This window comes from Prionailurus viverrinus, chromosome A1 (genome assembly GCF_022837055.1).
Source record: "Prionailurus viverrinus isolate Anna chromosome A1, UM_Priviv_1.0, whole genome shotgun sequence".
NCBI classification, from domain to species: domain Eukaryota; kingdom Metazoa; phylum Chordata; class Mammalia; order Carnivora; family Felidae; genus Prionailurus; species Prionailurus viverrinus.
In genome coordinates this window covers 28998029-29020696 of record NC_062561.1, presented here as the reverse complement: position 1 = coordinate 29020696, position 22668 = coordinate 28998029, and the positions used below count along the sequence as shown (strand labels likewise).

At 42.9% G+C, this 22668-nt stretch overlaps 1 protein-coding gene across 2 annotated transcripts in view; it reads right to left on the bottom strand.

Annotated features, from left to right (window-relative positions):
* Nucleotides 1-22668, bottom strand: part of VWA8 (von Willebrand factor A domain containing 8) — a 363734-nt gene that overhangs the window by 35753 nt on the left and 305313 nt on the right. For both annotated transcript variants that reach the window (XM_047859262.1, XM_047859340.1), the window contains 3 exons: nucleotides 11359-11467; nucleotides 8143-8299; nucleotides 974-1082 (listed from right to left, as the gene is read on the bottom strand). In XM_047859262.1, coding sequence (XP_047715218.1) covers nucleotides 974-1082; nucleotides 8143-8299; nucleotides 11359-11467 — 375 coding nt within the window. The remainder of the gene's footprint in view (nucleotides 1-973; nucleotides 1083-8142; nucleotides 8300-11358; nucleotides 11468-22668) is intronic.

The window sequence follows — 22668 nt, the reverse complement described above, 5'->3', positions numbered from 1 at the left end:
CAGCACAGAGCCTGATGCAGGGCTCGAACCCACAAACTGTGAGATCATGACCTGAGCTGAAGTTGGACGCTCAACTGACTGAGTCACCCAGGAGCCCCTGCACTTTATTTTTCTATCCCTAATGTCTGGTGTGCATCAAGAACTTAGGAAATGAATGACTGACTAAACCACTCATTCTTCAGTTTTAATATAAACACTATCTCTTGTTGCCCTCATCTCGTGTGCACCACTCATTTCAGCTCTTATTCACCTTTTGCCTTGCCATGGAGATCAGAGCCCACCTAGAAGTTGCCTTCGATGCCCAGGGTGGTGAGCACTGGTAAAGTGAGTGCCTTTACTGGAAAAAATCCAACCATTCAATGTTACTTTGTTCACCCAATTTGCATATGGATTTATTTTTTTAAAGCAAATTCTCCAAATAACAAGTCTTTGCTTAGGAAATATTGAAGCATCTTAATTAGTGTTTTAAGGGGAAAGAGCAAATATTAACTTATTCTGAGGAAACCACAGTCTAAAACTGAAAAAACAGGCAGGCAATGCAGGGGCAGGGGGAGCATCGGAGGAGACGCCAGGAGACATAGAGAGTGCACAGTCTGGATGATCAGAAATGTTCCTCTGTCTATAGTCAACAACAGTGAAATGATTTGTAGGAAAAGAATTCTATCTGTGGATTTCTAGTAGAGGTGGGACGCTCATAGATCTTATATATAGGGGAATCAGGGAGTCTGGGGTCTTCTAGGATTCCTGGTCAAATTATTGCTTCTTGGACAGGATAGGAGAGGTCAAATATTTTCCTTGGAGAACTGTCCTAAGAAGGCCAGGGAGTGATCTGCAGTTTTACACAAACATTTTGGCATTGATTACTTTTTTTTCTGACTGGTTGATTAGGGTTTAGGTAACTTTTCTCCAGTAGTTTTGGGATGGGCCCAGCTTTGGGCCCAGATTATTTTCTTAGCCCATTATTGGAGATTACCTGTAAATTATCCAGGATGATTCGGAGGGAGCGCACCTGCCGTCGAACAGCACCTGAGAACCTTTCATAGGTTGTGGCATCATATTCACTCATTTGGATCTCCTTTAGCCTGTAATCAGAGGGCGTGAAAAAGACAGTAGCTGAAATCATGTGTATGTGGTCCCTTACGTCCATTCGTCTTCTGCTAGAACTATAGCAAGGTCCTTGGTATCTGATGTTGCCTTGAAGGAGAAAACTCCAGAAGCAACGTTTCCAGTTAGGAGAGTCTAAGGAAGAAAATGTCTAGTTGTAGGCTGGTAAAAAGTTAACAAGTAGGCTTCCAGAACAAACCAAATCAAACCAAACCAACAAAAAACTCTGATTTATAGTATTTGCTGATTTCTGTGGTGTAGATACTCCCACCATGATCAACTCCAAAATACTAACAGTAAGATCACCAAGCACTGACTTGGAAAGGAATGTGCGCAACTGGCTCTCATAAGCCAGTGAGTCAGCTCTATAGCAAACCACTGCCATGTCCCCAAAGACGTGTCACGATGTTGGCAGCTGGTCAGTTCATGTGGCAGGTTCCTAGAAGAGCTCCATGGGTTGCTTTTAGAGACCAAGGACATATATTTGGTTGACCAAGATAACAGTTCAGGCCCAAAGAATGTAACTTAATGTGTTGCTATGTAGAATACAAGAGTTTTTGGCAATTGCTGTGTACTTTTAATAGGATAATTATGTTTTCATATCATTGTGGCTTTGAGGTTCTAACCTGCCAGCACGGTGCTCCTTTTTATTGTTCTTCATCATCAGCTTCTACTGTAGCCCCAGCAGCACGTTCACAAATCCCTGAACACATTGTACACCCAGAGCTTGGGCTTCTCCCCCACTGGGAACTTCCTTTCTCTGCCTCTTTGTCTCTATTCCCACTTACTCTTCAAGACTCAACTCAATAAGGACTGCCTCTAGGAAGCCTGCACTGATCCCAGGTCTGTCTTCTGTAGCCTCAGAGCATTTTGGGCTTCCCTCTATCAGAGCATTTACTACTCATGCTCTATGTGTCTGCCACCTGTCTCCCCAACTAGGCTCCCTTAGGAGAAGGGTTGAGTCTTTCTCATTTTTATATGTGCAATGCCTAGCATGGTACCTAGCACATAATAGGTGCTCAAAATGAAATCAAATGAATGACTGAAATAAAAATAAGACTCAGGATTATTTAAAATGCAGCATCTTAAACTAATCATAAGGAGAAGGTTCCTTCACGGAATGAGGCTCTCTTGGACTTTACAGTGTTGCATTCATAATATGCTAATTTGATCACGTTTCTAGAAATTTCTATAAATGAAAGGGTGCTGATACTAGGACAGGCACTAATGAATGCATGTCTACAAAGCCTAGCAATGGCACAGTCTTCTAAACTGCTCTGCATGTGTGCATGGGCGTGTATACGTGTGTGCAGTGCTGGCAGGTGTGGATCCTGTGTGCACAGCTGAAACTCTTATCTAAAATCTAGATCTGTCATCTCAGGCTGGAACAGAAACCCCAGATGCCAGATGAGAATGAACGGTGTCTCTTCCTCCATGTCAGGCCAAGCACCGGGAAGAATCCAGCCATCATGGGGCAGAGTGTTGGAGGCTTACTAGAATCACATAACATTAGGGCTACCCTGCCAAGCGCAGATCTGCAGTTCCTGCCCAACCACCTGGAGGGGTCAGCTAACACTAACTCAGGTTTCAAGATCCCGCTTGAAGGCCACATCCAATGAGGTCTTGCTTGATCCCTCTGGTAAAACGGATCATTCCTATTCATAAATCTTCTACAGCTATCTACTATGAAACCTCTGCACATTACTGCTTTTACTACATAGATCTATTTCCCTCTATCATAGTGTCTCTCAAACTTTATTTTCCACAGGAGGAAATATACTTTACGTTGAGATCCAGTGCACACAAGTATGTATGCACGTGTGTGTGTGTATAACTAAACCAAAAATACAATGAAAAATACATTTATTACATGTGATTTACTACATGGATATTTTCTCTTTTTTCCTCTGAGAGAAGAAATAGTCTTATTTTTTCTTTGAATCTCCAGTACCTAGCACAATGCCTGGCACATGTTAGCACTCAATAAATGCCATCAGACAGCAATTTGAAAGCACTGACTATCAAAAGGTAAATAATAACTGAATGGTGTTCCCCAAGGTGACATGCCAAGGGGCCCTCTAAATTTAATTTACTCTCTGTTCTGAAGAACAGCTAGGAATACGTGTATAGGACTTGACCTCCTAACAATACCTCTTATGTTTGCTTTTTGGCAATCTCTTAAACCTCTCTATAAATTTTCATTAGATTAAGTTATGTCTCAAGTCTCAAGGCTGACAGAAGCTGGGCACCATGACTACTGTGGGACATGCAACTTCCCCTCTTTCATACATAGGAAGCTAATACGCTCTGTCCCATAGAAGGGAGATTAATACTTTTCAAAGAAGGGAGGTTAGGACAAAAAAATGTAGATAGCTTGCCCTTAGCAGGGAGAAACACACACACACACACACATACACACACACACACACACACACACGCAGGGAGAAACACACACACACACACACACACACACACACACACACACACGGAAAGGAGTCAGGCAGTTGGTAAGTCACCTTGGGCGGACTGGTCTTTGTAGTGAGATCAGAATCCGCTCCAGTGATAGGGCTACTTCTGGCACGATCACATTGCACCCCAAAACACATCACATGCTGTTTTAATTACGAAGAAGTCTGGAAATCATATTCCAGGTTGTTTCAGCTTTCAGAAAGATTGCCTACAAGGTGCTCAAAGCTGATAAATTCTGAAAGATGAAGACTGAAGCAGGGAAGGGGAAAGAAAATAGGAAATCTTAGCCTCTGGACCAGATAAGCTTCCTGGTGTTAATACTCTCAAGCCCACAAAACTATCTGGAAATATGTCTTTTTGCTGCTTTAACCGATCAAAACTGCAGGGCACAGCTGCTTCACATCCTAGTAATCTATGTGGACTAACTGCATTTTGTTGGCACGGTATATTTTTAAAGGGTATATTTATTGTTACGTAACAGTCTGGGAATTTTAGTTCTCATTTTACTTTTCTTATAGGTCAGCCTTAAAAACTATAATTTTGGATCAGTTATGAGGAAAACAAACATAAGTTGAGATCTATGGTGTGAGGCTGATGAGTTTTACAAATGGTAGTAGGTACATTCCACACCTGGCACCCACCTTAAATACTCTTTTAGGCACGTGAAATACCTCACCATCCATTTCATTCAGGTTTTATTGCTTTAATGTTTCTGTCCTGCCTTCTGCATGTCTTATGCTTGTCTTCCTGAATGAATCTTTTTTTTAAAAAGAAAAAAGTTCTTAAATTCCAGTTAATTTACAGCATAATATTAGTTTCAGTGTACAATGTCAATCAATTCTTGATGCATAGGAACAGGTATTGAATTGGAATCCAGATACAAATGAATGCTAACTAGAGGCTATGTTGATGATGTCAAGAGCCTATCAGGAGTATTAGGCTCTTCAAGGTAATATGGGGGACCTCTAGGCTGATGGATGGGTCTGGCTTTCAGTCTGGTTTTAGCCAGTTTCTTCTTTTTTTTTTAAGTTTTAATTTTAATTCCAATTAGTTAACATACAGTGTTATATTAGCTATAGCTGTACAATATAGTGATGCCACACTTCCACACATCACCGTGTGCTCATCACAAGTGCACTCCTTAATCCCCATCACCTATTTAACACATTGCCCCACTCCATTTGGTTTTAGCCAGTTTCTGAATTAAGTATCAGCCCGTCTTTGAATAAAGCATTATTTGTGCATATTATTTATTCCACAAGTGTACGAGTGTTTGCCATGCACTAGGTTTGGGGTATAGGTACTGGGGATATATTACAGAACACAATACTCTGCCATCAAGGAACTTTAAGCCAGTGGAGGAGAAATCAACTTTTCATATAAATAATAATATAAAGGGAAAGAGGAATAAGAACTATGGAGAAAAGGTCCAGGGTATATAAAAGCATAAATGGAGGGACCTGACCTCATTCCACATATGCCTAGCATTGCAAAATAGCTTTAAAACAGACTATTTGATGATAGTAAAGAATTATTACTTTTTCTTTCTTTTCTTTTCTTTTTCTTTTTTTTGAGAGAGTGCATGCATGTGAGCAGAGGAGGGGCAGAAGGAGAGAGAGAGAGAGAAAGAGAGAGAGAGAGAGAGAGAAAGAGAGAGAGAGAGAGAGAGAGAGAGAGAGAGAGAGAGAGAGAGAGACTCTTAAGCAGGCTCTATGCCTCGCAAGGAGCCCAATGTGGGGCTTGATCTAATGACCCTGGAATTATGACCTTAGCCAAAATCAAGAGTCAATTGCTCAACTGACTGAGCCACACAGGCGCCCCAAGAATTATTACTTTTTAAAGACACAATAATTGTATTGTGTGTTTTTATTTTTATTTTTTAAAAATCCTTATCTTTCAGAGATACACTCTGAAATGTTTACAATGAAAGGATAGGACATCTTGGATTAGCTTCAAAACAAACCAAGGGTGGGGACTAGGAGTGGAGCCAGATTTTTCTTCTTGAAGTTGGGAGAACAGGTACTTAGGGTTCTTAAAGTTTTCTCTCCACTTTTGTTTATGTTTGAGAAGTTTCATACTAAAAAGCAAAAGAAAATCTTTAGCAGGACCAACCTGGATCCTCACCAAATAGGAGTATTTACTCCATGAAAGCAGAAAGCACCCTCTTTGCTGTGTTTGCTATGCCCTGTCTTTCTCAGGATCTCCATGGGTTTTTATTTCTTCCTCTCCTTTCTCATACTCTTGTCCACCTCTCGTCTTTCAATCACCTTATGGATTTCTCTTTTACATGGACTAGATTCTTCTCTGCAGTAATGAGTAGACGTGTATGGTTTTCTCACTCTCTTCCCCATTTCATCTCTTTCCTCTCTTGTAGCTACTACATTTAGTTGCCTTATTATCACAGATGCTTCCTTCCCCTCCCTGTCAGCAGTGGTTAACAGAACCAGGTTCCTTCTCCCTATTACAGAGATCAGAGAAGGGGTTGTATACTTGTGCCCAAGCACTACTGAAAGGTCTTTCTGCCTCCTCCCATGAACTATGTGTGTGTCAGAGTAATCTGTTTGTCCACTTAGGCAAAAATTGAGATGGGATAATTACTTATGAGGCTCTGAGGATAGCAACAATAGGAACTTATTAGTCGATGCATACCTAATATGGTTTTGGTTCCTAATGTGGTTTTGGTTCTTTTCCTAATGGATGTTTTATTGTTTGTATGAAATGTAGAGCAGTATTTGAATCCCAGCAAGATTTTTCATATAGCATTCCTACCACTTTTTTTTAAGAAGTTTAAACTGCTCTCATTTCCTTTTTTTTTTTTTTTAAAGTTCATTCATTTTGAGAGAGACAGGGAGAATATAAGTCAGGGAGGGGCAGAGAGGAAGAATCCCAAGCAGGCTCCTCTCTGCTACCAGCACAGAGCCTGATTTGGGGCTCAATCCCATGAACCGTAGGATCATGACCAGAACTGAGATCAAGAGTGGAATACTTAATGGACCGAGCCACCCACGCGCCCCTAACTGCTCTCACATCTAACATAGTTATTTGTCCCCCATAACTTTTTTGAGAGGAAGAGAGAAGAAAGTCCCCCATCCCAGAAGAGCAAAGTCAGGCCTGGTGAGGATAAATAACCTGCTCCAGGCCTCCAGAGATGGCAGCAGAACAGCTGGGAGGAACACTTTGCCTTGTTTGACCTCCTGGGTATATGAGGGTCCTACTGCTGGCAGGGTTTCCTGAGGGCGCGGCCGGAGGGGCCTGCGTTTCTGTCCCTATTGTTCTGTCCTGTTTACTTGCAGGATGTGTAAGCACAGCATGTAATGTAGTACCAGATGTTCTACGTGGGAGGAATTTCATTACTCACATACACTTGAGGGTGCTTTCTTCCGACTGTACCCGGCCCTTTCACTGAGCACAACAATCAGCCTCCCGAACCACTACCAATTCTCTCAAACATGAAGGAGATATTGCGGGTCCTTTGGTATTTTTTGCTTTTAGACATGTGGATGCCTACTGAAAGCATCATGTGGATTCTTATTTTTTAGATGGTTCCAATCAAAGTGGCCCAGAATGGTTCCAGATCATGTAAAAGCCACAGGCTCGTTGGCCTGGATTTTAAGACCTCTGTCCTTTGAGAGGGACTCCACATTCAACCTCATTCCCCTCCAGCTGGTACCCCATTATCCTGGATAGATAAGCTGGCTCTCTCTGCCATAGACACTATGTTCATCCTACTCTGGTGTTATCCCTTCCTGGAAGAGCCAAATCCTGGCTGAGCTCAGGCCCCACCTCACCGACATCAACCCTTCTCTGTACTGGCAGGGGGCACACCTCTGTACCACGTGACTGCAGCCTTAACTTCCGGAGTGTATGTGGGCATGAGTGTGCAAGTTTGAGTGTGTATGTGTGTGTGTGTGTTTACTAGTCCTATCCCCACATCTACAAGATTCCCGAGGGCAGGAAGGCACTATCAACTATCACGTAGAGTTTTCTAAATTCCCTATGGGGCCTAGGAACAGATGTGGATAGAGTGATTTGAACTTTAATTTTTCTTCAGAGCATCTTTTTTTTAATTAAAAAAAATTTTTTTTTAATGTTTATTTATTATTGAGAGACAGAGAGAAACAGAGCATAAGCATGGGAGGGACAGAGAGAGGAGGAAACACTGAATCTGAAGCAGGCTCCAGGCTCTGAACTGTCAGCAGAGAGCCTGACACGGGGCTCAAACGCATGAACTGAGAAATCATGACCTGAGCTGAAGTCGGACGCTTAACCGACTGAGCCACCCAGGCGCCCCTTTTCAGAGCAGTATCTTTGGTTTGACTTTCCAATGTGCTCAATTCCTTTTCCTACACAATCGTACGTAATGAATACATTTAACATATTCACATCAAGCAAAAAGAACAAGGGAGTATGTTCACTTGGCCTCTGCTGGGAGGCGGGCGGTGCGGGTGTCCGTTTGTGGTCCCCGCTGCTGCATGAGGTGGAAAATCACGGGACGCGGGATCTACTCGGGGACCGCCGCCACACCACACCCCAGCAGCCGCCCTGCTCTCACTGCGGCGGCCCACTCACCGCTGCTGAAAGGCCTTCTGGCCCATCTCTCTGGCGGCTCTCTTCACCTCCTCGGGAACCGCATCTTTCTCGGCCTCAGACACCTGGTACACCGCATGGCCCGCGTCCAGCCGATAAGGACCTCCTTTGCCGCCCAGGCCTGCGGTGTCTCTTCCCCCTGGAAGGAAACCATGAAAGTCCAGGTGACAAGACTGATGCAGACCACAAGACAAAAGTCAGATCGTACCTTTAAAGCAGTCCTGTGAAGCATATGAATGGCACCCACTTAGTGATTAAATGTTCAAATGAGTTGTCTCCTGGAAACAAAGGGTTTCCCCCTGTTTAGGGTGCCTTTTGTCTTCTCTGTCCAGCCAAAGTTTACCCATATTTCAAGACATCTCGTCCGATGACTACCTCACAGGGATCACTCCTGGCCACTATTTGTTACCCTTTAATATTTATTTTTTCTTTTCTCACCAACTGTTATGATGGGTGGGATTATATCTTACATAATTTTAAATCTTTGCACCTACAAGAGTGGCTTGGGCACCATAGATAGCTTGGGATGTATTTGTCAACTAAATGAGCACCACTCCTTGTCCCTCGCACGTTACCTTACTTTTCCTTAAAAGAAGAGAAAGACAGCCAGGATATAGATCCAGTCAGCTTTAGACACTGTCAGCGGCAGGACAGCTTTCCAATATAAACCCAAGTCTGCATGCTTGTAAGTGTGTGTTATGTAATATTACAGAAACTGTTTGTGTTGTAAATATAAATTAAATGCCTAGAGGACCAGGTAGATAATACTATAAAAACTGGTGACAACTTTGGCTAGCTAGAGCAAACTTGCCTTGTCTAAATACATTCAAATTCAAGTTATTTAAAATGTCGTGTTGGTCCTCAAAATACATGTATTGTCTAGATTCGGCCTCTGGGTTACCTCTGTTTTATAATGATGAAAATACTAGTAATCAGTTTCTTTTGTTCACTCACACATAACTTGGGCACTCAGAAGAGAATTCAATATTGGGAGGGGCAGTGCAGTATCGCATCGTGTCGTATCGTATACCCGTATTATATAATACAACACTGTACAGTTAAGCGGACAGGCTGAATTTGAATCCTGGCTCCAATGCACTAGTCATGTGTCCTTGAAGGAAGTCCCTTAACTTCTCTGTGTCTCAGTCTCTTCATCTGTAAAATGGAGATGCTAATACTACTTAACTTCTTGGGACTTTCATGAAGCTAAAATGCTTAGAACAGTATCTGGTGGGAAATATAGAAGTGGTTGCTCTTACTATTATTAATTGGACAACCTCTCATCACATAGAATGAGGTCATTTCTGAGTTTCACAAGGTGGAAATTTTGAAAGCTTTTAGGCTTTTGTTAAATTATGTTACATTGACCTTTTCCCCCTCGGAGCCTTAACTGGTATAATAAACGAAAAGTAAGAACTCAGCATGTACTGCTTCCCTTACCAAAGTCCAGGTAGGTCATTTCCTTTTGGAAACACCATGACAACAGCCTATTAATTATAGTATGTTTACCCTTTGATTTGAGCATATCTGACTTCATTTTTATTTGGAAACTGATGGTGGAAAATTTCTTCTTAGATGGCGATTGCTGGTTCTCACTAAGGGACAGCCTGTGGGCAGAGGGGACCAGTAACTGGACAATGACGATGAGCTACAGAGGTAGAAAAGCTATTTCTGTGACTGACTCCCTTCCTACAGGTTCTCCTTAGGCATGGGTGGATCATGATTAGACCTTAACACCTCCTAGGTGCTGAGATGACAACCATTCAGAGGCTGGTGTGAGCAGTCAGCATGAGTCACAGGAGCCCTTAGGGAAGTCCCATGGGGGTGGAGAGGGCAACAGGGGGGAGCTCTTCATGACCTCTACTTCTGAGAGCCTTTAACTTGTATGACTTAAATGAAAACACTGGTCAGAGGTTCTAGACTTCAAGACATCATCTTGAAGCTAGTCTCAGGCAACTTAAATCAGCTCCTAACGTATGGGAAGAACAAGAAAGAGAGGGGCTCAGGTGATAAAAGAGGAATCAGGTGATTTGGGTCAGAACTCTGTTCAATGTAGAGAATTCTGAGGGAGAATGACAGACAAAGAAGTTGAAGCAAAAAAGATTCGGCAGATAGAAAAATAAAGGCTGGGGGACGCGAAAGCAGGGTCTTCAGTCTGGACAGAGGTGAGCTAGTAGATTGAAGGTGATTAACAAGCGAGACCCTCGGCTCCAGAGTAGTCCACTGCTGGGAAATGTACGTCAGGCCAGCTCATTTCACAACGCATTCCACATGGATTAAATCGTGTTGCCTTGACACTGATTTCGAGATCAAAGGACATTTCTAAAAATACCCTTTCTTTAAAGCTGATGCTTGATGAATAAACAGAACAGGCAAGAAGTCTACGGGCCTATTTGATAGCACATTGTCTCAGCACAGAAACCCATTTCCTCCCGAGGCTGTCAAGGCCAAGAGGCACACACTATCCTTCGGGAAGGAGAAGCATGGAGCTCGTGCCAACACGAGACAGAGATAAGATCAGACGGTGCACACACAGTCTGGCCCTATTCCTGCGGCCCAGCAGATGTGTGTGTCCGGCTGCTGCAGAGGAAAGAGGAAGGCAGCAGTCATGGGAACAATGCTCTCATCAGGCAGCCAAGAGGAAGGAACGGACCACGGCCATCAGTTCAAACTGCAGCCGACTCTCTTATCTCAAAATCCTGCATCCTCAACACACTCACTTCTGAGATGTGGAAGGCGAGGACCACTTCTTTTCCAAGTCAGCTGGGCAAGAAAGAATTTGCTATAGATTGCTGGCATGATCCCAAGGGCATGGAATTTAGAAGGGGTTAACATTTTTAATGAATACATTCTTCAGACCAGGGCTTGTGCGCAGCACTTTACAATCGTGATTTCATTCAATCCTCACCACAACCTGGTAAGGCAGGTAGTATTTTCCAATTTACTGATGAAGCCACCCTGGGAGGGTCAGAATGGTCTTCGGTCACAAGGTGGCAGCATCTGTGGGGCTCCAAAGGCTAGAGCTTTGTCACGTGTTGATGTCACACTGGGACTCAGGGCAAAAGCACAGTCCCGCTGACTAACAGGGGAGGCAGAGAAAGGAAGAGGTCCCTGCGCCTTCTCAGGGGTGGTGTGCATTCTACCTGGGCTTGTGAAGTTTTGGGAAGCTCGACCCAGGAGGATGCGGGTGCTACCAACCTGTTCCGCCAGCCCAAGTATTCCCGCCCACGTGGGGCATGTTGTCTGGGTCCTCCTTCCCGTGTTTGGGGGAACTCACGTCTTCACCACTATCTCTGTTGATTGTTATCTACAAACGAAGAATTGAGACATTATCACTATCTCATGAGCAACCCCAGAGACTGTAGGACAGAAAGAAGAATAACTTCAGGCAACAGGACACAATAGATGCTGTTTAGAGTTTGGCAAACAACTTCATCAGATTTCACATCCATTTAGTTGGCAAGGAGACATTTGATTTAAAAAAAAAATTCTTTGAAAAAGCAAAAAAAGAAAAGAAACTGGGCTGAGTTATAGCTTCAGAATTCTCTTGGGGCAGCACGTGCCTCGAGCAACCACACCAGGAACAACAAACACCTTCGAGAAGCAGGGAAAGTGTATCTCACCAGAGACTGACACTCTCTGGACGGTTTAAAAGGATCACTGCCCAGCTGTTCCAGCTGAGTCTCAGCAGATACACGTTTACCTATTTAATTTTCAAAGACATTCGATCCTTTTGAGAAATACTTTGTATAACACATGTGGAAAACAAAAATAGCATATGTATCTGTGTGTGCTGCAGTGGTATATTAAAGTTATACACACAGAAACTAAAAACTGCTTACTTATTTTCTGGACCCTCTCTAATTTATTATGGTACTTTGTAGCTTTCCTAATTCACCTTTATTTTAATACAGGATTTACTATTCTTGCAATGGCAAACAGAATAAGCTGCACTTTAGCCCTCTTCCGTGATAGCCTGTGACTCACTGGTCCCTAATTTCACTCAGCACAGATGCAGCAAAAGGGCTGATAATCACCCAAGAATTCCAGTCGTACTAAGTTCATTCAGTGGATACCGTTCCACAATAAAAAGAACTCAAAGCAGTCACACTTCATGAATCCTATGAGTCTGCTGTTAAATGTAATGGTTTTCAGGGCAGACCAAATCAAATATGCATTTATTTGTTCAAAAAGTCTTCTGGAAGATGTTCTGGCAGGACATCGTACGAAGTAGAAAGCCATGGAGGATTGGTCACTGCTCTCTAATTGCTGAGGGTAGAGCAGGGTGGGGCTTGCACCTGGACCAGAAGCATGATGCCAGATCAGTCTTTAGAGCTGACCCATTCCTTGTTAGTGCCTGGACTTCCATTCTAGATGTTGGATTAATGAAGGTAGGAGGGTAATATCGAGTCTTTGCAAGTAAAATGACTATTAAGAATGAATTCAACATAACTTCCCTTGTCTATGTCCAGACTAGTTAATTTCAAATGTTACACCATCGTAAAGAGATTTCTGCCAATAGCTTTGGCAGCATTAACAGGGTTTTGGCCACAATTTTAGCATACTTTAAGAAAATTCAGCAGCCGGGACAAGACAATTGATACGAATTCCACACACACAATCATGCTCTAAAAATGGGGGAAAGTAAATATTTTCTCCTTTTTAAAATTAAACTATGCAGAAAAGCTAGAAACATTCAGAGAACAAATAAACATTTAAAAAACTTTCCCAGAACTTGTCATCACTTTCTAACTTGTCCAGAGGTAATATAAGAGATAAACAGTAGATTAAAATACATATGAACTATAAGAATTCTAGGCCAGCGCTAATCAATAAAATTTTCTATGTTGATAGAAATGTTTACAGCTGTAGTATCTAATATATATGATAGCTATTAGCCCAATGTGGCTACTGAGTACTTGAGGACATGAAGTTTACATTTTATTTAGTTAACTAAAATTTAAATTTAAATAGCCACATGTGGCTAGTGGCTTTTTCACTGGACAGCACAGCACAAGGACAAGCTTGCCTCAGCCCAGCAGATACTGTTTGGAGCACTTTGGAGCATTCTGTAGACGTTCTCCAAGAGAAATGAGAAAAACAAGGAACATTTAAAAACTGGGATAGTGTTTTATTCTGTTTTGAATTTAAGAAATCTATATAAAAGCTATAACTAGCTGAGCCTGGGTGGCTCAGTTGGTTAAGTGTCCGACTTCAGCTCAGGTCACGATCTCACAGTCTGTGAGTTCGAGCCCCACATCAGGCTCTGTGCTGACAGCTCAGAGCCTGGAACCTGCTTCAGATTCTGTGTCTCCTTCTCTCTCTGCCCCTCCCCCCGCTTGCACTCTGTCTCTCTCTCAAAATAAAGACATTAAAAAATATTTTTAAACCTATAACTATAGTCTAACAGGTTTTTTAAAAAATAAATACAATGGAACTTACATATTATTATTACTATAATAATAATATAAGCTTTTTAAAAGATGCTTTGATTACAACAATATTATCATTGCTCAAAACAAATTATGGACTGCTTCTGGAAGGATCTACAGAGTCCATGACAGATTCTTCTTTAATATCTTTAATGGTGGAAAATATGTATTAAAACTAGGTTTGATTTTAATTTTTTTTAACGTTTTATTTATTTTCGAGACAGAGAGAGACAGAGCATGAACGGGGGAGGGTCAGAGAGAGGGAGACACAGAATCTGAAACAGGCTCCAGGCTCTGAGCTGTCAGCACAGAGCCCGACGTGGGGCTTGAACTCATGGAGCGCGAGATCATGACCTGAGCCGAAGTCGGCCGCTCAACCGACTGAGCCACCCAGGCGCCCTGGTTTGACTTTTAACAAACAGTAAAAGGATACTTGGAGTTGATTTCTGGTATAAACTATTTTCTAACTTGCTATGTACCCTTTGGCAAGCCAATTGACTTCTCTGGCCCTCAACTTTCTCATCAGAACTAAGGGAGTTGAACTCAATGATTTCTGCCATTTTGCCTAGTGTTGAGATGCTCTGATTTCAGTGATTCCAAACCTTGTAAATAAGGTGATCAATCTGTGGCTTTAGTCAAAACAAGGTACACTTACACAATGATGAGACTAGTTTGCTTAAAAGAGTTGTGAGTCTTCTTTAGGCCAATTCTAAAAGATGAAGTTCCAAAAATTATCTCAGCAATGACAGCATTATTGGAAAAATTGTTCTGAATATCATTCTTCACTTTAGGGGTGTGTGTGTGTGTGTGTGTGTGTGTGTGTGTGTGTGCGTGAAGTGGGCATGTGTATTCAGGTATGTTGTTTAAAAATAAAAAAAATTCAGGGGCGCCTGGGTGGTTCAGTCAGTTAAGCGTCCAACTTCAGCTCAGGTCACGATCTCACAGTTTGTGAGTTTGAGCCCTGCATCGGGCTCTGTGCTGACAGCTCAGAGCCTGGAGCCTGCTCCGATTTCTGTGTCTCCTTCTCTCCCTGCCCCTCCACCACTTGTGCTCTGTTTATCAAAAATAAATGAATGTAAAAAAAAATCCAATTAAAAAACTTCAGAAGAGAAAAAGAAAGCAAATTCCTATGTGTCTAGTAACTTTAAAAAAATTAGTTATCTTCTTTAGATATTTCCTACAATCCAGATATTCTAGTGTAAAAGAACAGTCTTTAATTTTTTTATTGTTTTCTTTTATTTGAGAGAGAGACTGCAAGTGGGGAAGGAAGCAGAGGGAGAGAGAGAGAATCTTAAGCAGGTTCCATGCTCAGCATGGAGCCTGATGTGGGGTTCGATCCCACAACCTGGGATCATGACCTGAGCCAAAAGCAAGAGTCTGATGCTCAACCAACTGAGCATTGAGAACAGTCTTTTAAGAACAAATACTAAAAATGATGGCACAAGATAAAAGGAAAAGCCCTGCAAATTGTCCCTCTGTGACCTCCAAAATCATGCTCTTGGAGTTGCAAAGACACTCAACATGGGCCATCATGGAGGCAGAAAATTGGCTATGAAATTCCCAGGGAGAAAGGAACTGGTATGTTCTTTGCCGCCTGTGTCTTCCCGGGCCATCTGCTGGGAAAGGGAGATGGCCTTGCGTACATTGCTAACAAGACAGCCATATACCAATCCCAAGTGGGAGTCTAGAGATGTTTCAAAATCGACAAATTCTTAACAATAATTATCAGCCCAAATGTGATTTATTCCAGACAAACACATACCACAAAATTCCAGGACACTTACTTAAAAAAAAAAAAAAAGGCATTTTGGGAAGTTTATCTAATTTTGTGTCACTTTATGAATGCTATTAGACTCACAGGAATATATTTCTCTAGCACATCTGCCAAGGGGTTTTCAAAGGCATTTTAGGGCATCTCTTACATGAATTGACAATGATTCATAAAAAGTACAAGACAGGAAGTCTAGGTCAGTCCAACCCAGGACAGAAACTGAAACAGATACTTGGGAAGGCCTATCATTTGAGGAAGCTTGTCTCCTGGGGACAGACATGTGCCATGGAGCCACTGGTCATTCTGAAAGTTGATAAACTACTGAATACTTTGAAGTTTGTGTTGAGGATTTGGAATGCATTTCCTATGAGGGATGGTTTCACCTAGAAAGAGCTCAAGTAAATCATTCCAATTACTGAAATAGACATTACTATATTCATTAAATGGATCAAAATTTCCCCCAAACCACAAATATCATGGCCCCTTACAGCTTTTGATGCAAACTGATGCATGTGCCAAGACCTCTGATGTGTTTCTCACGGCTGACACAATCTACTTCCGTTTAGGGAAGTGTGCTGTAATCCTAAAAGCTGTAATCCTACGAGTCCTCTTACATATGAATTAGATTGGAAAAAAACCACGAATCTTGTAACATATAACTCATAAAAATGTTCCAGAGTAAAGCAACCCAAAGTCAGAGCAGGGAAGGGACATGACTCACTAAAACCTTGTAATTCTGGGCAAGGCTCATATATTTTAGGCTCCTCCTCAAGTTCAGGATTTTTATTTATTTATTTAAAAAAATTTTTTTTAACGTTTATTTATTTTTGACACAGAGAGAGACAGAGCGTGAACGGGGGAGGGGCAGAGAGAGAGGGAGACAGAATCGGAAGCAGGCTCCAGGCTCTGAGCCATCAGTCCAGAGCCCGACGCGGGGCTCGAACTCATGGACCGCGAGATCGTGACCCAGGCTGAAGTCGGACGCTTAACCGACTGAGCCACCCAGGCGCCCCATGTTCAGGATTTTTAAAAACCATCAGTAAAATGATATAAATAGTCAGATTATAATGCTGGAAGAAGAGTTAGCCCTTGTAGGTATGACTGGCCACCGTAGCTGATTCTCATTTTCCAGCGGGAGACTAGGTGGGGCACAGCAGATATTTCTAGCTGCCTGCCCAACACCCATCCACTCCCTCTTTCTTCTTTTTAAACGGGAGTCAGATGAATCATTGTTGACTGGGATTAAACATAGCATTCCCTTTTGCCAGTGCCTGGTTTAGGGAAAGGCATGAGACCTGAGATGGAAGAGAAAGTCTATCAGGAGGTTTCTGGGAAAGATCTTCCTCTCAGGTAAAAGGAGAGCTCTCTCGCTGCCCCGATGCACTGCCCTTCTCTGCCCTGGAACACGCACACACTTGCTGCCTTGGGAAACAGAGTCAGGATGTGATGCCCAGAGCTGCAGCCTACATCTGATAAACCACGTGGAAATAAGTCGAAAGTGGGAGACAGAAGGATGGAGGAGCTAATGTCCCCAAATGGCACTGTTGAGCTGCTGAACCAGCCCGGAGTCATGTAACTCTGGTCTTCCACATAAGCAAATCATAAATGTCCTTATGGTTTAAGCTACTGTCAGTTGGGTTTTCTGCTACTTGGAGTCAATTGCACGCACATTAATAAATTCATATGTTGAAGGATGTATGACGGGCAGCAGGGCAGAAGCTATTGTCCTGACCTTTTGGAGGATGTCCTATTTCTAACAAGAAGACATTATTTGCATTCTTGCAAAGAATCAAAATTGTCAAAATTGTCATAATAATATCAGCACAGAAATCCTACTTAATATAGTTGCCTACAATTTTCTTGATTGATTCACAGGCAACTGAATGAACAGATTTATTCATTCTCTTACGCAAACATTTCTGGGTATGTCTATGGTACATCTGCTATTTACTGGGACACAGAGATACATGAAACAGGATCTTTGCTTCTAGAAGGATACTTATAAAGGGGAACAAAGTCACAGCACAGGGTGATACAGGCCATAATAAGGCACTGAGCATACTAGCCTAAAACATATTACTGTCTGAGGTTATTCTTACAGATTAGAAATTGCCTTGACAGACACAATGATAGACACATTACTATGTCTTGAGGAATGATGATGGTCTTTCATATGAAGATAACTGGCTTAAAAAAAAGGTGACCCTCACCTAATTTTCATAAATAACATGTAGCTTCTATAATGAAATGCATGACAAAGATCCCTTTGTCCATAGGTACCTTCTATGGGTTTCAATTTCAATCTGTGGCAAGCCATTAACTTTGAAGAAGTTATCTTCAGTTCTTCCCTGGCTGGTGGCAACATTTGCTTTCAAATACTCAGTGACCCCTTGCCTTCTTTAATCCCTGTTCATTCTCACAAAGCAGGGAAGGACCTGATTTTTGCTCATTGATGTTAAGAAATTACACTATAGCTGATATACATCCATACTGAATAACCCCAAAGGGTATTCACATTGTAAGTGCCTTTGTCCCTAATTGAGAAATTAGGTCTTTCTTTTGTTTGAAAGTCTAGGAAGAAGCAAACAGGCAGAGGTGGCAGGTGAACATGTGGGGCAGGGGTGGGGTTATACTAAGTCTGTTCCCTGGCCCTGAAGACAAATGCCTTTTAGGGTGATTGTAATACTACATGTAGTATTACATGTAGTAATAGTCTGTGAAGACTTCTGGCATAGAAAGGGTTCCCGTCCTTTCTCATGGGCTTTTTCAAGCCAACGAGCAGCTCCTTTCTCCTGACTGTGGGCTGGACCCCTTGGCCCACCTCCCCAGACTCAACCAAACTCTGTCTTACCCTCCTCCTTTCTGCTTGAACACTCCTAGAGACTTGGGTGTATTTTGTTTTCCGGCATGAGTGTTGTGCTTGGTAAGTATTTTTAAACATTTGAAATGATAATCTAAAACATCTCTCTTCCTCTATCTGATATGATGTTCTGGAACACATACCTATATATATCCTATGTTATTTCTTTATCTGAGTTTACAGTTTCTGATAAAGAACTTTCTCACTGAAATGCCCCTCTTCATTAAGTCTATTATTATGCAACAAAAATACCCAGTCTGATTAAAATAAATGACACTGTAAAGATTTCACAGCTTCGGCTAAAAGGGGGGGCAACATATCAGTTTACTATTTTATTTTACATTTTATAACCGACAGCAGTAGTTGGCACAGTGGCTTATACATACATCCTTAAACATAATAGATGCTTAATAAATATGTTAAATGCACATGTGTGAGGCTGCTCGCAACAGAAATGAGTTTAATCTTCTGTGTACAAACCTCTCTACAATAAGCTGTCAGCTGGGTGTCTGCTGGGACTCTTCCTGGCTCCTTCCTGCCAGCCTCTAATTGGCAAATAGCACAGCAGGGTTCAGCCATGGGCAACAGAGAGCCGTCTCCTCATAGAGGCAGGAAACACATGGCCCTGTGGGCTCGGGGTTGTTCTTAACTCCTGATCCTGCACCTCCCTCCGCTTGACTCTGATCCCTGCAAGGCCTCAGCTCAGTTTCTGGCTGAACCTGTCACTGGGCCTGGGATGACTCTCTGTCGTGGGTAGTGGCCTCCTTGCTTTCTGACCCAGATAGAGCTCTTTGAATGGCCGTCCAAAATAAAATTACAAGGTTGCAGAATCCATCCAAAGCAACCTCTCACTTTAGAGTATTTATTCATCTCTTTCTTCTCTTTAAATTCAAATAGAAACAAAAGACGAAGAAAACTTTAAAAAAAGGTTTATTTATTTATTTTGGGGCACTTGGGTGGCTCAGTCAATTAAGCATCTGACTTTAGCTCAGGTCATGATCTTGGAGTTCCTGAGTTCAAGCCCCACGTCAAGCTCCATGCTTTCCTGCTCATGTTCTCTCTCTCTCTCTCTCTCTCTCTCTCTCTCTCTCTCTCAATAAGTAAATAAATTAAACTGTGTAGTTTATTTGTTTATTTTGAGAGAGAGAGAGAGAGAGAGAGAGAGAATGAGGGAGGAAGGGAGGGGCAGAGAGAGAGAGAGGGAGAGAGAAAGAATCCTAAGCAGGCTCCAGCTGTCAGCACAGAGCCTGACACAGGGCTCGATCCCATGAACCACGAGATCATGATCAAGAGTTGGACGCTTAACCGACTGAGCCACCCCGGTGCCCTGAGATGAAGGAGGCTTTTGGAAAATGTGAGAATATGGAACGCACATGAGGGAATTGGGAGGATGTTTCATGGGAAAAGAGGCTGTAGTTACAAACAAATCTTTAAGGGAAACCAAATGTTGTTATCATTGTGCATAGGTGAGTGTCAAAAACACATGTTGAGAAACCACAAATAATTGGCATGGCGGCAGTTTCCTGGCACGGAAACGCACCCCCTCCTGCTGCCACCTGCCAGCACATCCAGTGATCTGAGTGTCCTCACGGAATCAAGTGCTAATTCAATTCAGAGACAGCAGAGGCAGGGCAAACTGTCAGGTCTTTACATGTTCCACCCTTTCTATTTTTGCCTCTTTTGTTTTCAGGAGGCTTCAACAGGTTAACATTCAACACTAGAGTAACTTCAAGCCCGGTCGTCCGATGTCCATAGTCAAGGCAAAGGTTAGTGATGCAAGGTCACCTCAACTACAGCAAATCGTGCGCAGCTGCTTTGGTTTTGTTAAATATGAGAGGTGGTCCTGGCAAGAGACAGCTACTGCCGTGGACTTTTATCATTACTGCAGCAAAGTGATCTCTCGTGCCATTTCCTGGCCAGGTGATTTCAGTCTTAGACCGAACTTTTGTGTTCTAAGACACACCATCTATTTAGCAATTTTTAAAGCTATTGTGCTTTCCATGTCAACAGGATTCTCTGAGGTGCTGTGTAGCTAAGGAACCGGAAGGATGGATAGAAAAGCCATTCCTACCACTAGAGTGGTTAGAAGCAAAAGGGGCTTTTAATATAACCTACGTTCTAAAAATTCTTGGAAGCAATGATCACAGCCTTATGCAAATGCATTTGACATAGGAATTCTCTGAAAAGAGGAGCGCTAAGTGAATCAGTGCTGGCAGGTCCTTATAGCATACTTCCTGTGGAGTATCAAACACTGGCAACCGGTTTTCCATTTTCTTTGTTTCCGCTGAAGTCACATTCTGCCGATTATTTCTTCCAGTTATCCTGCAGACAGGCTCAACATCTCAGGCTCTCATAATGTTTCTATGGTATTGCCTATTGCCGTTTACCCTGGGCTTCCTTGACCTTTTCCTCAGGCACATGCGGTTCCTGTGGAACTTGCACTGTGACATCTGGCAACGCCTCGTCCTTTGCTTCCAAAAGGACCGACATTCTCACACACTTTGACAGCCACTCTGTGCCAGAAGCAGTCATCAGAACACAAAATCAACGGCACCAAGAGAGGCCAGAGAGAAATAAGCTGCACGCGCTGCACACACACAAAACTCAGGATGCAGTGTTATGTTGCTCATTCGCTGGGCACTTATGGTTTGGGGCTCTAAGGCTCACTGAGCGAGGGAACATTCCAGGCTGCTGCACTAGCTCAAATGGGCTGAGAGTGTAGACCACTATGCGGAACCTGGGCAAAGTACACATGTTAAGTGATTGTGACGTGCATTTTTGTGATAGTACGTTTTTAAAAGAAAAGATTTCTTTAAGTGATAAATAGCATTGCAGTGAATCGGCAGTTGGGGCATATTGGAATGTGTGGCCAGACAGTAAACTGGTGTGGATTCTATGCTGTGGCCATGCAGAGGGCAGGACTAGGTAATAACCTGTGTGTATCGTCTTCTGCAGCTGGCACAGCCACTGTGGCCATTTCAAAGCTGCAGGGCGGCTCCAGTGGTGTATATGCCACAAGAGCATATAATTCTGAAAATATATAATCCTGATGATTGCTCTCCTGGAACTTAAGGAGGCAGGTTGCAAAGCAGGAACTTTGGGGCAGGAGAAAAGAATACGATTGGCTTTTGCTTTATGAAACATTCTTTTAACTTGACTTGTGCTTGCGACATGAGCAATAGACTAAGAACGCTAAGCACCAACGGGTAAAGCTTATGAAATTTCAGGCATAGTTACAGGACACAAATTATGTTATGTTTCATCGATACTGAGCTACATGGTAATTAGATACAAATGAATGATTCCTATAAGGACTATAATTAATTAGGGGCGGATATCATCAAACACGAGTTTGCCATTTTCTTTGTGTTAGTTTTCCAGTTTTTTCAACAGTGTGAATCTGTCAGTTTCCCATTTATACCCCAAACTCCTATGCCCCAAAAGACAAAAGCCCTGGCTGCTGTCCCAACAAGTTCCCTGTGCTCCTGTCTCCCGTGGTTCCCCCTCTCTCCCTGCACCTTGCTCTGTGCCCCAGATCTAAAGATTCCTCCAGCGGGCCTGGAGGCCGACGGCAGAAGGCAGCACGGACTCCGGAGCCTGAAGCTGTGTATGTTCCAGGGGTGCCGCAACAGGATCCCAGGCAATGAAGGGAATCACAGGGAAGGGAGAGGAGGGAACACTGTAAAGACTCTCTAAGTTAACCCGGGGCCTTGGGGCTGAACTGGGGTGAGCGGGGTGGCAGCCAGTCCTTCCTCTGTGCCTTCCCGGTGCCGGTACTGTCTTCTATTCATGAAATTAATTGTTCATGACACTTAGGAATGTTTTCATGTCGGTCTCCTTCCTCTGACATCATTGTCTTCCGGGTCCTCACACAGTGTGGTGTTCTAGTTGTGCAGCCATGCGAGGTAGCCTAACACAACCCTGGTTTTAAGAAATGTATTTTAGGGGCGCCTGGGTGGCTCAGTCGGTTAAGCGTCCGACTTCAGCTCAGGTCACGATCTCGCGGTCCGTGAGTTCGAGCCCTGCGTCAGGCTGATGGCCCAGAGCCTGGAGCCTGCTTCCAATTCTGTGTCTCCCTCTCTCTCCGCCCCTCCCCTGTTCATGCTCTGTCTTTTTCTGTCTCAAAAATAAATAAAACGTTAAAAAAAAAGAAATGTATTTTACATCCCATTTTTTACTTACTTTGAATGATTTTTTTTCTAATGTTTATTTATCTTGAGAGAGAGAGAGACAGAGAGAGAGAGAGAGAGAGAGAGCAAGCCCAGGAGCAGGGGAGAGGCAGAGAGAGAGGGAGAGAGAGAATTCCAAGCAGGCTCCACAATGTCAGCACAGAGCTCAATGCAGGGCTCGAACCCAGGAACCAGGAGATGATGACCTGAGCTGAGATCAAGAATTGGATGCTTAACCAACTGAGCCACCCAGGCGCCTCACTTTTGTCTTACTCT